Consider the following 19,205-nt stretch of genomic DNA (forward strand, 5'->3'; position numbering starts at 1 on the left):
GGTCCTGTAGTTTATCTGTAAGGTTTTCAATTTCATCTGTGTAGATGAGAATAGTAAAGAAAAAAATTAGCTTAGCAACTTTTTATGCTTTATAAAAATGAGAATGAAAAGATGTATGTGTACTATTGCCCACATGTTGAACACACGCACTCATACACACAAACATGCACATATTCATGCATCCTTCAGAACTCACACACGCCCAAGGTGGAATTGGCTGGTGGCTGTCCATTCTCCAAATGAGTGAGGGCTTCCTTTGACCCTGTGAGACTTAGTAAAAGAATGGAAAACTCAGTGATCCTTGTGGAAGGGGGGCCATGTGTGAGGACCCTAGGGCGTATCAGAAGCCAACATGTGTCGCTGATTCTCAGGATAAGGACTGTTGCCAGGGGGTGTTGGTGTGGAAAGGGCTGTCCAGACTCTGGTGGCCTCCGAATGCGGTTCAGGCCACGTTAGCTGCTGTTCAGACATGAATGCAGTGAAACTGAGCAGAATCCCTTTGTGGGCTGGGAGCTATGAATCCTCAATGCTTCCTTCCCCCACACCCCCACATCCACCCAGCGCCACTTCCTCTCTGCTTTACCTTCTAAATATCCCTCCCTTCCACACCCTTCTCTCCACCTCCTCCGCTCCCATCCTGGTCTAAACCACCATGATCCTTTGCCTGCCTAAATGATGAAACAGCCTCCCTGCACCCTCCCTGGCTCCCCTCCAATCACTTCCCTGCAGAGTAGTCAGAGTACTTGCTTCCAACTTCAAAGCTGCTCAAACAGTTCCTTGTGCAGAACCCATGCTCAGTTTCTACCAGCACTAAATGCCAAGACCAAAAGCCTTACCTCATCTCATAAGAATGAGTAGCCTGCCCCCTCTGTCCTTTCCATTCTTATCCTGCTTTCTCTCTCTCTTTCTCTCCTTCTTCCTCCCATTCATCTGCAGTCCAACAACACTGGTCTTTTTTTTTTTTCTTTTTTTTTAAGTTCTTCAAATGTGCCACACTCTTCCCCACCACAGGGCCTCTGCACAGCCATTCCCCCTGACTTTCATGGTGAACACCTATATATCCTTCAGAACTCAGCTAGAATGGAAAGCTTCCTCTGGGAAGCTGTTCTCATCCCCTGCTAGTCTGGGTTAAGTCCCTTGGGTGGCAGAAGGTATTTTCCAAAAATGGTCATGGCAATATTTCCTATCCCCCATGCTATTCCAGAACCTGGTCACTCACCACATTCTGGAGTCTGTCGGCCCTTCTCTTGAATTTGGGAGGGACTTTTTTTTTTTGTGGTACGCGGGCCTCTCACTGTTGTGGCCTCTCCCGTTGTGGAGCACAGGCTCCGGACGCACAGGCTCAGTGGCCATGGCTCACGGGCCCAGCCGCTCTGCAGCATGTGGGATCTTCCCGGACCGGGGCACGAACCAGCATCCCCTGCATCGGCAGGCGGACTCCCAACCACTGCACCACCAGGGAAGCCCTGGGAGGGACTTTTGATTCTGTGTGACTTGCAAAGGTAGATCAGAAAAAGCTATAAGGCTTCCACCCGGCTCACTTACTCCTCTCAGGATGATTGGTTTTGGAACCTAGCTGCCATATTGTGAGGAAGCTCAGGCTGCATGAGGAGGCCACACGTAGGCAATCCTGGCAACAGCCCCAGCACTGGTCTCAACCTACAGCCAGAAGCAACTGACAGGCATGTGAGTGAGTAAACCTTCAGAGGATTCCAGTCTCAGACTTCCAGCCACCCAGCTGACACTGAGGGGCTAAGGATGAGCTATTCCTGCCAAGCATGCCCAAATTGTAGATTGGAGAGAAAAATAAATGTTCTTCTTGAGATGGTTTGTAACACAGCCATAGTAACTGGAACATAGTAACTATTACACTTGTACCTTCTCTTTGAAGTATCTGTTACAGTTGAAACCTTACATCTGTTGTTTGTGATTATTTGATTCCTATCCTTCTTGAAAGACTGATGGCTCTGTGAGGGTAAAAGCCTTGTCAGTTTTGTTCACCGTACTACTCCTGACCCCTGGCAAATGATGCACTCATTGCCAATGGGCAGCCAACTCAGCTTTCCTGCACCTCTTCACATATAAAAAGAGATACCAAATAAAGATGATGTGCAAGACACTGTGGATGGCAGAGGAGAGGTCGGATAGCTTCTTGAAAGGGAGGACATTTGGGCTGTAGTTTGCAGGATGTGTAGGGTGCTTTCTGTGTAATGAAGAGATAGAACGGGGCTTTCGGCAAGGGAAATAATATGTGCTGATGTACAGGGCCAGGAAGCAGCCAAGCTAGGCAGACATTGACAGGAGGTTCTGCACAGAGAGAGGGCAGCTTGCTTGGGTGGAAAATTCTGCAGGAACAGGTTCCTAAGGGCCAGGTTTTTATTACCTTCAGTGCTGCATGTAGGTGCTTAGATTTCATTCACAAGAAATAGGAAGATCTTGGAGATTTGGAAGCAGCTGTGGAATGATCTCAGTTCTTGATAGCACTGGGACTGGAAAAACTGGTTAAGAGACTCCCGAACTGGTCCATTGGGGAAGCGATGGGATCAGGACTAGAGAAGTGAAGATAATAGGATCAGGACTAAGTCAAGAGCAATTTAGCAAAAGTTCACCCTAGGGCCCTGTATTAGGGTGCTGTGTGCCCATATCCCGTTGTTATATCAACTCTATAAAGCAGGGGTCCAGAACACTTTTTTAGGAAATATATCAGGCGTGTAGATCTTAGCATCTGTCGCAGCTATTCACCCTGCTGTTGTAGCGCAAAGATAGCCAGAAATGACCGGTAAACGAGTGGGCGTGCCTGTGTTCCAACAGAACTTTATTTTACAGACACCGAAATTTGAATTCCATAGAATTTTCACGTGTCACGGAATAGCCTTCTCCGATTTTTTCCAACTTTGAAAATTGTAAAAACCATTCTGAGCTTGCTTGTGGGACCGGACAAAAGCAGGTAGCAGGTCTTGGTTTGCCCACGCGTGGTATGTAAAGCGTTTTAGTAGCATTTCAGTTTTAAGGGTAAGATCCTACAGGGAACCTTCAAGAAGCCCCGCCTTCCCTGCCGTCACCAGGCCGCGCCCCTCTAGGGCGGGGCCAGCGCATGCGCGGCCGGGCCTCGGGCGGGGGCGGGGCGGGCCGCAGCTCCGACTTCCAACATGGCGCACGCTGGCGGCGGCGGCGGAGGCCCCGCGGGCCGGGGGCTGAGCGGCGCCCGCTGGGGTCGCTCGGGCTCTGCGGGCCACGAGAAGCTGCCGGTGCACGTAAGTGGTGGGCCAGCCCTCCCTGGGAGAACCCTGTCGTCCAGCCCCCGCAGGTCGGCGCCCCCCACCGGGCCCCGCCCGGCCCTCGGCCTCCCCTCCGCGCGGCCCCGGACCCCCGACTCCCCACCTCCGCCCCTCGGATGCCCGGCCCGTCCCCCTCCCGCCAGGGACCCCCGCTCCTGTCCCCTCCTCCGCCGACCGCGGCCCACCTGGACCCTCCCCCCTCCCCTCAGGTGGAGGACGCCCTCACCTACCTGGACCAGGTGAAGATCCGCTTCGGCAGCGACCCTGCCACTTACAATGGTTTCCTGGAGATCATGAAGGAGTTCAAAAGCCAAAGGTACCAGCGGGGCCCCTACCCATCCCGGGGGTCCACCCTGGGCTTCAGTCTGCCTGAGCGGGGTGGGAGCCCCCAACCCCGGCTGCCCCTCAACAGGGTGACCCCTTGTGCAGGTTGTCGAACTTCTGGGAGCCTCAGTTCCTTCTTCCAAAAAAGAGACAGAAAGGTACCCCCTTGTAGAGCTGTTGCGGGGATTTCTGGAACGAGGGCAGTGATGGGGTGCGGCGAGTGAGGCAGTCGAGCAAGCACAGAGTCGGATCCTGTCTTTACTCAAAATGTTGATTTGTTTAAAAGAATTTTGTTCGTTGGGGATTTTAAAAAATTATTTTAGATTTTTTTCAAGCACTGCGTGAAAATGTTATTTATCTTGATTGTCGAATGTTTTCGCACTCTCTTAAGTCTTATCCCCAAGGTGAGTGCCTCACTTGCCTCACCCCAGTGCCAGGCCCGCTTGGAAATACTGCGCATAAAATGCTTAGTAAGGAACCTGGCACTTAGAAGGCGTTTCAAACACATTAGCTGTATTCCTAGGCACAGAATCAGGAGGGTTAGAGATAGACGGGGGACCTCCCGATGGATAGTGAGCTTGTTTGACAGGGGTTCACTGAGGCTTAGAGTGGGCCAGCGGTTTGCCCAGATCCACCTTAGGAGCAGGGACGGGACCAGACCTCGGTGCCTCTGACTTAGATTCTAAAGTGTCACATCCCCATTGTGCTGCTTCCCCCTCTGAAGAAATACGGCAGGGCCCGCCTGGTTTCCTTCCACAAGCATGATGCTAAGACCTTGGCCCTGACTGCAGCCCTAAGGGAGACCCTGTCTCTCCCCTCAGATTCTTAGCAGCTTTCATGCTTGCAGGGCCTTTGACATTTATACGTTATAGTCACTTGCTGGGAACAACTCCTGTGTCATAGTCTCCTAATTCATATGAAATGAATCTGTCTCCCATTTAGAGGGCTTTAACCTTCTGTCGCTTCTTGGAGCCCAGGACTTGCAGCTGGCTGTCCTGACATTTTCAGAACCTAGCACATGTGCTTGCAGTGTTTCGGGAGCCGTGCTGTGTACATTTTCTGTGGGTTTTGCCAGGAAGGCACAGGGAGCCCAGGCCCGGTTGCCTTGGCAGTGGATCACTGTGGGCAGAATCACGCCAGTCACATTTGAGGGTGCTTCACTGTCTGTTGAGCTCGTGCCATGGCATGGGTAAGGGAGGAGTCGATTCTGCTTTCAGTTTGCTTCCCAAGACGCTTCTGCCCACTGTCATTCTTCGTTCCAGCATTGATACTCCTGGAGTCATCCGACGAGTGTCGCAGCTCTTCCACGAACACCCTGACCTGATTGTTGGATTCAACGCTTTCCTTCCTCTCGGGTACAGAATAGACATTCCCAAGAACGGCAAGTTAAACATACAGTCGCCTCTGTCGAGCCAGGTATGCCGCTGCAGTGGTTTGAGTGATGTGGGCTTAGCACAGCCCGCTGTGGTACTCAGATACACAGGCCGGACAGCGTGGCTCGTGTATTTCACTGCTGGAAAGCTAGTGAAGAGCCGATCTTTTTCTTAAAATGCTTCTAGCAGAAATCAAAATAGATTGAAACACCTGCATGGGCAGCCTCTGCATCCCAAATTGATGCGTTTGGCGGATTTAAATCAAGAGTGGATGTGTCTGTGTGTGTCAGGGAGGCATTCTCCTGACACAGTTGTACGTCCAGTCAAAATAATCGCATCCACAGTCATGGAGGTCTTGGTTTGAGGCTCTCCCCCTGAGCGCACTAGGCAGGCCAGCCACACTTGTACTTGGGCCTGTGGTCCCTCTGATCTTCCTCGGTGCCACCCACAAAATAAAGCGGTGGAGATGCATGTGTGACTAGACACGTTTATTGTTGCTGTGCTTCATTCACCTGCCAACAGGATCACTGACTGAGCTCAGGCTTGTGGCTTTGGTCCCTTCTTTCTCGAGTGACAGGTTGCTGCCTCTTCTATCTATGCAGTCCCTTCTTGTGTTTGCTCACCAGATCCCCTGAGAAAAAGAAAGCCTGTTTGAGCTTTACTTTTATAAGGTAACGGTTGTCTTTTTCTCTCCTCGGCCCCGTTGCCATTTAGGGCATAACCCTTTGCTGCGGGGGTGCTGTCCAGGGCATTGTGGGGTGTTCAGCCGCATCCCTGGCCTCCACCCACTAGGCCCTCACCCAGTCAAGACGGCCAAAAATGTCTCTAGACATAGCCAGGTGTCTCCTGGGAGCAAAAATCACAGCATTGAGAACTGCTGGTGTAAGTGAACGAGCTCTTTCAACCTCCTCCATCTCTGCCCCAGGGGTTTTTGCAGGGAAGGTAAAAATCTACTCTGGATGCATTTTGTAGGTTTCTCTGATGATAAAGGAGATTGCAGTTTCCTATCAATTAGGGAGTCAGGATTTGAAAAGACAGCAGTGAGAGGCAATGTGGCAGTGGCTGGTCCCTCTCCGAGGGGGGCTGGCACATAAATTCTGCCTTTTCTCTACACAAGGCAACCTCCACCATCAGTACATTGTCTCATGAAAGCCGAGGAGTGCACCTCAGTTTTAAAAAGGAACTTGGAAGCCTTCGGCTACTGAATTCCAAAAGCTTCCATTTCATGTTTGCAAATGGAGCCCCAGGAGCCAGAGGTAGCGCTCCTTCCTCCAGATGATAAAAGCCTTAGCGGAGATTAATCTTCAGAACAGTCATGGCTGGGGAGAAAAGCAAGCTCGTTTGCAGCAGTGTGTGCAGGAGCACTTTCCTGAATCTGAAGCGCTGAGTAAACACTGGGTGTCATTACCATTGCTCGTTAAGAAAGAGCCAGAGTCCAAGACCTAAATTGCACTCCACGTGTGGAATTCACCTTCTCAAGACCTGTTGGAGTAACTGCTCTTGGGGCTGGATTTCCACATGAGCCTCACCTTCCCTTAAGTAGCCAGAAGGCCCCTGCTGCTCCACACACAGCTTCGAGGACTATTGGAGAGATAAGGAGACCAGACCAGTCTTGTCGGCCCCTAGGTGGATTTCGTGACCACAGGTCTATTAACTTGAAGACGGGCTTGATGAGAACTTTCCCTTGATAGCTGCCTACCAGGGCTTTATGGTCTTGCTGCAGCCTGGCAACAGCCATATGTAGGGCCCCTTCCTCAGGGGGAGAATTACATGCCCTTCGTTCCCTCGGGACACGTGCCGCCCACATGGTTTCAGTCACATCCACGGACCTGCCATGTTTCCAGCCCTGCTTCACGCCAGGCGCAAACGCAATGTCCTCTCACCTTCCTAGAGTCCTTTTCGAATCCACGGTAGCCTGAGAACTTTATAGGGCTCCCTACTCGCCAGTGCCCTGGTGATTTTTTTTTTTAATTGGTTTTTCTAGCTTCACTATTTTGAAGTATAGCTCCCTGTGTGTGTGTGTGTGTGTGTGTGTGTGTGTGTGTTTTCCGTTTTTCATCTCGTCATGTATCCTGTCAACTATAGACAAGGCGGGAATAGTTCTTAGATGCTGAGGAAGATAAATAAGTCTTAGCCTGTGGGGAGCCTTTTGTGCAGGGTTTCTCAGCCTTGGCACTGTTGCCACTGGGGCCAGATCATTCTTCCTTGTGGGGGCCGTTTTGTGCTCTGTAGGGTGTTGAGCAGCATCCCTGGCCTCCACCCACCTGATACCAGTAGCGCCCCCTCCCCCAGTATGACAACCTGAAATGTCTCTAGACATTGCCACGTGTCCCCTGGGGGGAAGAATCACCCCAGTTGAGAGCACTAATCTAAGGGGAAGATAGACATGTGCCATGATGTGGGAAGTGTGGCCAGAGAGGGGCCGGGGACCATGGCAGGAAGAACGTCCCCTTGCTGCAGCTGCAGCCTCCTGAATCAACATCTTTTTGGATCTGGTTGGCCTTAGTTGTAACATCACCTCCTCAGACAGCCCTCCACTCCCATCCCCAAGTCATTTTCACAGCACCCCGTTTTATATACTTCAAAATAACATAGCAAAGCTAAGAAATAAAAAATCCACTCTTTCGTGTTGGTTTGCCTTCCCTGGCAGACTGAGTCCTCCAGATTAGACAGGAGGACTACGTCTGTCTTGTTCATGACTGTCCCTGTTTCGGGACATCAGAGGGATGAGACACTGGATGTCAGTGGGAAAGTGATGAATCTTGGCTGCTGGGTCTTGTTCAGGATGGACCCTGCCTCTTGGGGCCGGCCCTCTTGTGCTTGGCTGGGACGACGGCTGCTTGTATGATAAGTAAAGAGATAAACCTTGAGGTGCAGCTTGTAATTTAGTGACCCCTTTACGTTCAAAGGGAAGCCAGCCGTCTTCCCTCCAGGAAGGGTCATTTGAAGCTCAGTCAGTTCCTGGGAGGTTGCCTCTCGTGTTTGTCTTAGTCACCCATGGAGCAGGTGTAGGCCACCTCCCCTGTGCCAGGCGCTGAGGTTTGTTCAGAGTCCTGGCTCTCAGGGCGCTTGCATGGTTGAGGTGGGGACTCAGGTGAGACACATGTGGACAGATGTGAAACACAGGAAGGAGTTCAGTGCTGCAGGTGACAGCAGGGGCCAGGCCTGGGAAGGTGCCGTGGGCAGAGGCTGAGCGAGGGGAGCAGGAGCCATGCCTGTGGCCCCCTGGGGAGTCTTCCTGGTGGGGACATAGAGGCCTGAGGTGGGAATGAGTGGGTGTGCCTGAGAGACAGCCAAGAAGCTGGTGCGGTCAGAGCCCGAAGCAGAGAGTGTAGGAGAGAGAGCCAGGAGCGTGGGAAGCCAGGGGAAAGTTCTGGAAAGGCTGCTCTGGCTGCTGTGCCAGAAGTGGACTGAGGGGGCAAGAGCGGATCTGGGAGGCTAGGGAGGGGCGTGGGAACCAGTTGGAGCAGACGGTGATGTGGGTGGGTGTCAGCGAAAGCGAGAAAAATCAGTGAGATCACCAGGGGTGATTCCGGGATGCCTGAGTCTCTGGGTGAAGGCAGCACCTGCTGGGATGACCAGTGGGGGTGGGCCGGGGGGCTGTTCTGTGTTTGGAAAGTCCATCTGAATGCTAGCATCTCTTAAATATCTAGTTGGGGCTGTATGTGGACACTCAGATGGACAAGTCGGCCATGTAGGGCGCTTATCAGTGTCTAGGAGGCGTTTCTAACTGTGCCTGGTCAAGGCCACCCACAGCAGACAGAGAAGACAAAAGCCTGGATTGTTCTAAAAAGTTTAGACCAAGGGTTGGCAAACTGTGGCCCAGGGAACAAAGCCAGCTTATTTTTGTATGGCTGGTCATTTTTACATCTTTCAGATTACTTAAAAATTTTTTTTAAATTGTGGTGATATTTACGTAACATAAAATTCATCATTGTGACCATTTTAAAGTGTCCAATTCAGTGGCTTTTAGTGTATTCACAGTACCATGCAACCACCACTACTAATCCCAGAACATTTCTATGACCCCAAAAAGAAACGGTACTTCCCAATTCTGCCCCCACCCAACCAGCCCCTGGCAACCAGTAATCCACCTTCTGTCTCTGTAGAGTTTCCTATTCAGGATACTTAATATAAATGGAATCATACACTATATGTCCTTTTGTGTCTGGGCTTCCTTCTCTCAGCATGTTTTCGAGGTTCATCCATGTTATACCAGAGCATCATTCCTTTTTAAGGCTGTATAATATTCCACTGCAGGTATGGACCGCCTTTTGGTCATCCGTTCATCAGTTGATGGACAGACACGTAGGTTTTTTCCACCTTCTGGCGATTGTGAACACTGCTGCTATGAACATGCATGTACAAGGATTTGTTTGAACACCTGTCTTTGGTTCTGTGGGTGGATACCTAGGAGTGGAATTGCTCAGTCACCTAGTGACCATGTTTAACTTACTAAAGAATCGCCAGACTGTTTGCCACAGCAATTGCACCATTACTGTCTGGCCTTTTGCCGAACCCTGGTCTCCAGGGGTGCTTCTCCCATCTTGTCACGGTGACTCACTCCAGGGAATTGGAAGAGGCACATGGTGCTTGAAAATGCCCCCTCGCAGTGGTGGGGAGGGAGCTCCCCACAGCCTCCTCTGAAGCAAACCTTGGCTCCAAGGCTGCTCAAGGGCTGCTCCCTTCCCCCGTGCCCCTGTTGAACTCCTTCCAGCTCCTTCTGCCGCCAAGCCTGTGTACCATGAAGGAACATGAGCACAGACTTCTGTGAGCTTAAGCAAAGGTAATCAGGAACAGCGTCCCCAAAGTGTCATAGAACAAATTCTAGTGCCTGGGAGAAACGGTGCTTAGAGTTGTGACTGTTCTGGATCTTTTGTGTCTGTTTTCCTTGGCTCAGACTTCCTAGAGTTGCCTCTACACCCACTGTCATGGGCTGAATTGTGCCCCCACCCCACCCCCAAATTCATATCTTGAAGTTCTAACCCTCAATATCTCAGAATGTGACTGTATTTGGAGATGGGGTCTTTACAGAGATAATTTAGGCAAAATGAGGCCATTAGGATGGGCCTCAATCCAGTCTGACTGGTGTCCTTATAAGGAGAGGAAATTAGGACACAAGGAGAGACCCCAGGGATATGTGTGCACAGAGGAATGACCCTGTGAGGACACAGCGAGAAGACACCTGTCTACCAGCCAAGAGGCCTCAGGAGATACCAACCCTTCTGGCACCTTGATCTTGGACTTCCAGCCTCCAGAACTTCAAGGAAATAAACGTCTGTTGCTGACGCTGCCCAGTCTGTGGTATTTGTTGTGGCAGTCCCAGCGCACTAGTAGACCCACTCAGGTGCCGGAGGGTGTGCCTGGTGGAGGTGTCTGTTGTGATGACAGCTCTGCAGCAGTGGGCAGCAGTGTGCCCGGCGTCCCCTGGAGTCTAGGGTCAGCTGTGGGTGCCAGAGGCAGTGCCAGGCGCCACAGGGGATTTTTTCCTTCATCGGTCCATCTGATCATCCCCAACAGTGGATGAAGCCCACTCTGTTCCAGGCACTGAGGATGTAGCATTGACCAAAATAGAATCCCTGCCCTCCTGGAGTTTGCCTTCTGATCAGGGCTGGAGAGAGAAAAAAATAAGTAAAATATGTTTCCTGTAGGAAGGTGATATGTGCTGTGGAGAAAAATAGAGCAAGAAGGGGGCTCAGAGTGCTGGGAGGTAAGAGTCATTTTATTTTGGTTCAGGATGGTTCTGGAAGACTCGCTGAAAGGTGGTGTGTTAGCAAAGACCTAAAGCTGAACTGGAAGGATCCCAGCCTGCCCGAGACCCAGTTGGGGACCTGCAGGATGCCGAGGGTCGCTCCCGACAGCCCAGCCGTGGTCAGTGGCAGAGGGAGGGGCCGCCCTCAGGACCACACGCAAAATTCCAGTTTAGAAGCATAAACATCACCTCCTTTGCGGGGTGGTCCTGTCCCACTGTGAATTAGGATTCCGACTTCCCAGGAGAGAGACATATGTCTGTTTTTTATTTTTATTGGTACTGACAGAAAAGCACATCAGCGGAGAGCGTGCTTGATAACTGCTCAGGGCCCATCTCTCTTCTCTCAAGTGACTTGCCCCAGGCCTAGCACCAGAAGTCCCACAGCCCTGTGCAACCTGGACAGTGGGCCCCCATGACCTGCAGGGTCCCAGTCTCATGCCTGCTGACAGCAGGTGCTTTCACACCTGAAAACAGTCTTGCTGGCCAGAGGTGTGGGAAGACTTTACTCTGCTCCAAAAAGGATTAAACAATCCACTCTTTGTAAATCTCTCCCGAATGCTAATCTCTCCAAGTGTATAGAGTGTGCCTCTCAGGTTCATGTTCTTTGAATCTGTTGGAAGGATCAGGCAGAGGTAAGTTCGTGAGACTGTCCAAGGAACGCTCAGGCACTCAGAACGCCGAGGTGGGGCTGTCTCTGTCTGGGTGCCCACTCCCTGCTTCTCTCTCTCCAGGCCCCCAGAAGTAACCTTTTTCTGCGTCGACGTAAAAAACTTGGCTCTGTGCTAAGTTTTGCCTGTTCTTGCACACAGTGGCTCAGTCTGGCGTTTCTCACAATCTGTTCCCGGTGCCGGGCCCAACAGTAACTCACTGTCGTACTGTTGTCAGGAGAATTCGCACAACCACAGCGACTGTGCAGAGAACGTCAAGCAGCAGATGCTATATAAGGAGGACAAACCCCAGGTGCCCTTGGAGTCAGATTCCGTGGAATTCAACAACGCCATCAGCTACGTGAACAAGATTAAGACCCGCTTTCTAGATCACCCAGAAATCTACAGGTCATTCCTGGAGATACTGCACACTTACCAGGTAAGAAGCTGTAGGTCACACTTTGTGGGTGTTTGTGGCATCATCCAATATCAGATGCATTGGAAACATTCAGATTTTCTAATCTGAATTCATGAAATCCTGGAAAATTCTGATTAGCTCTTTTTTTTTTTTTAGCATTTTTTTTTTTTTACCGTGGTAAAATATATATAAATACAAAACTTAACCAACTTTAAGTGTACCATTCAGTGGCATTAAGTACATTCACATTGTTGCACAGCCATCACCATCATCCATTTCCAGAACTTTTTCGTCTTCCTAACCTGGAACTCTGTCCCCATGAAACACTAACTGCCCCTTCCTCATTTCCCGCAGCTCCTGGCGCCCACCCTTCTATCAGTACTTTCTGTCTCTATGAATCTGACTCCGATAGGGACCTCCTAGGAGTGGAATTGTACAGTATTTGTCCTCTGTGCCTGGCTTGTTTCACTTAGCATAATGCGCTGAAGGTCCATCTGTACCGTAGCATGTGTCAGAATGGCCTTCTTTTTAAGGCTGAGTAATATTCCGTTGTATGGCTACGCCTTATTTTCTATATCCATTCATCCATCAGCAGACACTTGGGTTGCTCCCACATTCTGGCTGTTGTGAATAACGCTGCTGTGAACATGGGTGTACCTGTTGGAGTTCTATTTAGGTTTGATTTTAATTTGCCCCTTGAGGCACCTCTGCACCCTCAATAGGAAACACACATTAGAGGATTAAAGAAGAACCCAAGAAGATAGTTTTCTTTTTATAAGATGGCTTAGTTATTGTTTAGACAATAAACTACCCTTTATTTATGCTGATTACAACCGGGCTTTGTGCCAGGTGCTGGGTCGACAGGGATGAATGGTTGCTGTTGCTTAGGAGTTCAGTTTAGAGGTGGAGGAAACTTGGAAACGATTAGGATGGACAAGAAGGACTGTGTGTAGGACAGATGTGTCAGGGTTGAGGGCTGCTGACCCCATAGCGGGTTATGGAGAGGATACTCAGATTGAATCTTGGCGAATCAGTCAGAACCGTCAGGCAAAAGGTGGACTCTCAGTGCTGGGAATGGCTTGTGCAAAGGCCCAGGGGCCGGAACAGGCAGCTGGCTTCAGGGGACTTAGCAGGAAGTGCAGGCAGGCGGGTGGCAAGGGACATCTGTGTCATGCAAGGAGTTCGGATGTCATCCTCACCCAGACGTGGAGTTTCTGATGCCTTTTATTTTTCTAAGCAGCAGAACCCACTTTTAAAAATGAAATCTTCTGCACAACCTTGATAAGTGAAATAAAAACATGGGATTCTTTTTAGCATAAATGTTTAGGATCAGATTGATAGCAATTGCTCCCTGTAAACCCACTGAAACTGTTTCAATACTCTAAACATTTGTGGGCAGTGGTGCCAGTGACATGCTTGGTCCTGTCAGCCTCACGTCCGGTGTCTGCACGGTCCTTGTACGGCATTGAGAACTTCCTGCTTCTCACAGATAAGTGGTTGCACGTGGCAGCTGTGAGCATCAGTCTGTGTGGAGGGGTGATGTTGTGATCATGAGGGTTTATGGGCTCTTCACAGATTCCGTGGGGTCACCACATCTCGGGCTGGAAGGATCGTTAGAGGGAAGGCCGGCAGGTATCTGTTATGTTGATGGGAATCGGGGGGGAGGGGGGACGGTTTGTTGGCGTGTAGAGAGGTTAAAGTGACTTACCCAAGGTCCTAGCGAAGGGCCACGGGTTGATTTGGAGAAAGCGTGAGGAAGGAAGTATGGCTCAGTGTTCCCCAGCCAGAGCCACAGGGAGCTGGTTGGAAATGGCAAGCTGCCTGGGCCTCCCCTCAGAGTTGCCACCCCAGGTCCTGCCCAGCATCTGCTTTTTGAACAAGCCCCCTGGCGACTCTCAGGTTGCCTGTTTCTTCAAAAGGAGCTGGAAATCTGAATTTCTGTGTGAGTTCTTCCTGATTTTCGAACATTGATGCGGATTTTTAAAAGACACTGTGAGGCCAAAGCAGCAGCTCTAGGGCCACACGTTACTGTTTTTTATCTCTGTTGGGCCTCAAGTCAGACCTTAGCTGTGCCCCCTGCCCCCTCAGAGCCCTTTCCCTCACCTCCCTGGACCTCAGGGTTCTAATCCATAAAATGGCTATAGCGCTGGTGGTGCTGATCCCGGTTAAATATGGTTAACCGAGGTCACTGATGCAAGCACAGTGCTTGCCTCAGGTCAGCCATGGACAGCTGTTTCCTTTATACAACTTCAAACATATGTCGTGTGCCTGGATGAGCACAGCCAGTTCTGCCCTGACGTCCCCCCAAATGACCGTGCTTTGCAAATAAATGCTCACCAACCACAGGTCTTATGGGAAAATGGGATCAGAGCGTGAGACTCAAAAACTGTGTCAGCAACACATTAAAAAAAGATAGGCACCTACTTGAAACCGATAGCGCCGTTGTACGCGCATTAAATGGCTAAGCATGATGTGAATATTGCAGCACATCCGGCACTTGACCTTGGAAAAGACCTGAGTGTCATGTGTAGACATGGGTGTGGAAAGGTTGCAGCCTGCGGGTCACTGTGAGGTACCAGGAGCAGGTTTCCTAAAATGGGATGGGTTGTCACCCCAGAGGGGGCTCAGGCAGAGTGGCTCTAGCAGCTGAGGGAGCGATGCTGGGGGCGTGTGTATGTCGGAGGTCGTGTATTACCAGGTGGCTTGGCTCAGCCGGGTGCACTTTTCCACATTCACCCCATGTTGCTCCTGGACAAAATCCTGCCTCAGCAAATGCAGAATCCATACCACGCTCAAATCATTCCCTAGTCCGTGTCCCAAACAGATCTGTGTTCAAAACGGGTGTTAGAGCAGAACTGACTCTCTCTGCAGGAAAATTCCCAGGAGGTGCGTCCCTAGGTCAGAGGGTGTGCACTCAGCACATGATCGTAGATGGCGCCAGGCTTCCCTCTGCCGGTGGCACCAATCTTCCTTTCCACCTTGTAATGAGAGTGCCCAGTTCCCCACACCCTCATCAGAAATCGCCAGTCCTTATGCAATCTGATGAGCAAAAATGCTGCGACGTTGTTTTAAATTGTATTTCTTCAAACATCACTCAGTCTGTTCACTGTTTCATCTGTATAGGGATGATTTGTATTTATTCTCTGAGCTGAATGGTCTTTGCCTGTTTTTTTCTTTGGCCTCCACGTGTCCCGGTAACTTTGGTCAGGAGAGGGTGGAGGCAGTTTTTTCTCCCCGCAAACGGGTGCTCCGTGTGCCAGGATTGGAAAGTAGCTTTCCTCAGGGTACATAGGGCCGAGAGGAGAGGGCGTGCAAAGGGCTCCCCATTCCTTGTCTCTTCCCTCTTTGCAGCTGTGGAGGGGGGATGTCGAAGCCCTGCTGCTGGGCCCTCTGGGAGGGCCCGACACCAGCGCCTCATGCTCTGTCACGTTCCTGGGTGTAAAGTTGACAGGGACTAACTTCTGATGGCCGGCTTGAGTTGTGTTCGCTGCTTCCTGCCCTGCCGGCTTGGGTCCCATCTGGTCCTCATCTTGTTGCTTTAAGCTCCAGGTCAAGCCATCTTCCTTCCAGAGTCGTAGTGACTCTGGGGGAACAGGTCCTTTGACCTCTAAGTCCCTTCCCTTCCTTCTTCACCCTCTGCCCCTTCCAGACCCAGAGCTAGCTCCTCAGTCCCCTGCCCAGCAGAATGAGTTCCCTTGACCTTGGGAGGACCGTGGGTTTGCCACTGACCTTGCACTTCCCCAGCCTCTGCTCGAGGGTGCTTGAGAGCTGAGGTCAGGTCCTTCCATGACCGTCCCCTCCCACATCCCCTCCACACTCCCAGCACAGGCCGCATCCATGGCCGGGGCTCAGGCCACGTTGTGCAGCAGGGTCAAGACTCAGGCGCACAGGCTGTTCTCCAGAGCAGGGGGTGGGGGAGGGGGGAGTGGTTGGGGGACACCCGGAGGTGTCAGCAGGGCAGCGGGCTGGGCCACCTCTGCTGGTGGCAGCAGTCATGGGCTCTGCCAGCCAGTTCTCCTTCGTGAGTCATCCCTCTGTCTCCTCCACAGTGGGATGCCTGAGTGTCACAGCCTAGGGTGCCTCCTGGTTCCTTGGCTAACGACTCGTTTTCCCTCCCCTGAACACGGGCAGAAGGAGCAGCTGAGCACGAAGGGCCGTCCGTTCCGAGGCATGTCTGAAGAGGAGGTGTTCACCGAGGTGGCCAACCTCTTCCGCGGCCAGGAGGACCTGCTCTCCGAGTTTGGACAGTTCCTGCCCGAAGCCAAGCGGTCCCTGGTGAGTACAGAGCGCCGACGCCAGTCTGGGGCCACGTTCTCATCAGCCAGAACCCCCTGCCAGTGCAGCCCCCAGGCCAGGCCAGGTTTATCCACTCCCCAGACACACTGGGTTCCCTCAGAAGCCACAGCCAGTGCAGACACGCATGAGCCCCCAGTGCAGGCTCCACCTCCACGGGGAGCTGGCGCAAATCCTCAAAAGGGCTTCTCTGGACAGACAGCAGCCAGGCGATGAGGGCTGGTTGGGAGGCAGAGCGTCTTCCCATGGAGACCTGCCTGTAACCAGGTCCTTGTGGGAAGGTGCGGGAGGGGTCAGGCTCACTGCCTACCCCGCTGGAGGGACTGGGTGGAGGCTTGGCAGTGACTCAGGGTGGGAGCGCAGAGAGCTGATAGCGGAGGAGGGGCCTGCGACGGGGAGGTTGGGGGCACAGACTGCACTGTCAGCCTGTCTCCCTTTGCTGTGGACTGAGGCCTGCTGACCTGCCCTTTCCATTTCCTCTTTTTCTTTTTTTTTTTTTCTTATGAACTTATGGCTTTTAAAAAAAAATTGAAGGAAAATTCACGTAACATAAAACTCACCATTTTAAAATGTACATTTCAGTAGCATTTAGAATATTTAAAATGTTGTGCAGCCATCACCCCTCTCTAGTTTCAGAACATTCCCATCACCCCAAAAGGAGACCCGTCCCCATTAGCAGTCACTCCCCATCCCCCCCTCCCTAGATTCTGGCAACCACCAATCTGCTTTCTGTCTCTATGGATTTACCTGTTCGGACATTTCACATAGATGGAATCATGCAACATGTGGCCTTTGGTTGGTGTCTGGCTTCTTTCACTCAGCATCATGATTTTAAGGTTCATCCATGATGTAGCATGTGTCAGAACTTCATCCCTTCTATGGCTAAATAATAATTCCGTTGTGTGGATGGACCACATTTTGTTCATTCATTCATCCATCAGTGGACACTTGGGTTGTTGCCCCCTTTCAGTCATTGTGAATCGTGCTATGAACACGCATGTACAAGTTTTTGTTTGAACACCTGCTTTCAGTTATTTTCTGTCTATGCCTAGGAGTGGAGATGCTGACTCATGTGGTAACTGTGTTTAACTTTTGAGGAACTGCCAAACTGTTTTCCACGGTGGCTGGACCATTTTACGTTCTCACTAGCAATATACCAGGGTTTCAGTTTTCCACATCATCACCAATGCTTGAGGTTTTCCTTTTTAAAAAAAACTTATAGCCTTTGTAGTTGGTGTGAAATGGTATCTTACGGTTTTGATTTGCATTTCCCTGCTGACTTAATGATATTGGGCATTTCATGTGCTCATTGGCCATCTGTTTATCTTCTTTGGAGAAATGTCTATTTAAGTACTTTGCACCTTTTTTACTTTGTCTCTGTTGCTGGGTTGTAAGAGTTATTTATATGTTCTTGACATTAGTTCTTTATCAAATATTTTCCTCTGTTCTGTAGGTTGTCTTTTCACTTTCTTGTTAGTGTTGATGCACATCAGTTTTAAATTTTGGTCAAGACCAGTTACCTATTTTTTCTTTTGTTGCTCATGTTTTCAGTGTCAAATCTAAGAATCCATTGCTAGTTCTGAGGTCATGAAGGTTTACCTGAAGTTTTCTTTTAATACTTGTACAGTGTTAGCTCTTCTATTCAGGTTGGTGATCCATTCCGAGTTAATGTTTGTATATGGTGAGATAGGGGTCCACTTTACATGTGGCAATCCAGTTTGTTGAGGAAACTGTTCTCTTTCCATCATTGCATGGTCTTGGCACTCTTGTCAAAAATCAATTGACCATAGTTTTATGGGTTTATTTCTGGACTCAGTTCTAATCCATTGATTTCCATGTCTGCCCTTAGGCCAGCACCACACTGTCATGATTACTGTAGCTTTGTAGTAAGTTTGAAATCAGGGAGTGTGAGTCCCCCAACTTTGTTTTTTTTTTCAAGACTGTTTTGGCTAGTCAGGGCCCCTTGCAATTCCATATGAATTTAAAGATTGGCTTTTCCACTCCAGCAAAAAAGGCCGTTGGGATTTTGAAAATGATTGCATTGAATCTTTCAACTGTTTGGGGGAGTATTGCCATCCTAACAAGATTAATACACAGCATTTTTCCATTTATTTAAGTCTTTAGTTTCTTTCAGCAGTGTTTCTAAGTTTTTTTCATTGTGTTAGTCTTGCACCCCCTTGGTTAAATGTATTTCCAAATATTTTGTTCTTTTTGTTGTTGTAAATGGAATTGTTTTCTTAATTTCATTTTTGGATTATTCATTGCTCATGTATAAAAACACCACTGCTTTTTTGTGTTGATTTTGTATCCTGCAACTTTGCCATATCCAGTTTATTAGCTTTGATAGTTTTCGTGGATTCCTTAGGATTTGCTAATAGAGATAGTTTTCTTTCTTCCTTTCCAATTTGGATGCCTTTTATTTCCTTTTTTGGCCTAATTGCTCTGATGGAACTTCTAGTACTATGCTGAATAGAAGTGGTGAGAGTCAGCATCCACATCTTGCTCCTGATCTTAGAGGAAAAGCTTTCCATCTTGTACCATTGAGTGTGATGTGAGCTGTGGGTTTTCCGTAAACACCCTCGAGTTGAGGAAGCTCCTTCTATTCCTAGGTTGTTGAGTGTTCTCTTTCCTCTTTTTATTCTTCCTCTTTGCCCTTGATGACAACTTGGGGTGTGAGCACACAAGAGTCCACCCTTCCCACCTTCCTGTGTCACCACCGCCTCTCCCGGGTCTGCTTCTTGAATGAAGATGCAGTGCGTGCACAGGGCTGGGGGGCAGTGGGTCTTGAAGGAAGGGGCTCGGGGGTGATAGCAGTCTGAGTTTGGATGCTGTTCAAGACTCTTAGTCGATTGGGCAGACTTCCGGTCTGCGGGTCGGGGCTTCTCCCCGTGTTACTGTCTCTGGGACACAGAGCACCATCCCTAAGAGGAGGTTCCACCCAGAAGCACTTCCTGACTCAGAGTCAGAGAAGCTCTGTGCCCATCCTTTGGGCTGAAAACAAGTCCAGGAGCTGTAACCAGTCCTGCCCACCTGCCTGGAGCCTTGGGTATCCTGGGGGCCTGGACAGAGCCCCGTGAGCACACAGCCTGGGCCTCCTCGGGCTCTGGGTGCTGCAGGCAG

The 19,205-nt window shown here is 50.3% G+C and overlaps 2 protein-coding genes across 3 annotated transcripts in view; both read left to right on the top strand.

The window, feature by feature from the left end:
* The window catches only part of NWD1 (NACHT and WD repeat domain containing 1), a 40,360-nt gene extending 37,395 nt beyond the window's left edge, over positions 1-2,965 (top strand). The window contains 1 exon segment of the mRNA XM_081232640.1: positions 2,827-2,965. Coding sequence (XP_081088766.1) covers positions 2,827-2,898 — 72 coding nt within the window. The 3' untranslated portion in view covers positions 2,899-2,965.
* A 171-nt stretch (positions 2,966-3,136) lies between these two features.
* The window catches only part of SIN3B (SIN3 transcription regulator family member B), a 37,334-nt gene continuing 21,265 nt past the window's right edge, over positions 3,137-19,205 (top strand). Inside the window, exons 1-6 of one of the 2 annotated variants that reach the window (XM_081232058.1) lie at positions 3,137-3,254; positions 3,488-3,594; positions 4,865-5,018; positions 10,712-10,846; positions 11,613-11,813; positions 15,924-16,067. In XM_081232058.1, coding sequence (XP_081088184.1) covers positions 3,150-3,254; positions 3,488-3,594; positions 4,865-5,018; positions 10,712-10,846; positions 11,613-11,813; positions 15,924-16,067 — 846 coding nt within the window. In that variant the 5' untranslated portion in view covers positions 3,137-3,149. The remainder of the gene's footprint in view (positions 3,255-3,487; positions 3,595-4,864; positions 5,019-10,711; positions 10,847-11,612; positions 11,814-15,923; positions 16,068-19,205) is intronic. The other variant, XM_081232059.1, reaches the window with a different exon arrangement.

The sequence above is a fragment of the Mesoplodon bidens genome (assembly GCF_964165515.1).
Source record: "Mesoplodon bidens genome assembly, chromosome: 4".
In the NCBI taxonomy this organism is placed as follows: domain Eukaryota; kingdom Metazoa; phylum Chordata; class Mammalia; order Artiodactyla; family Ziphiidae; genus Mesoplodon; species Mesoplodon bidens.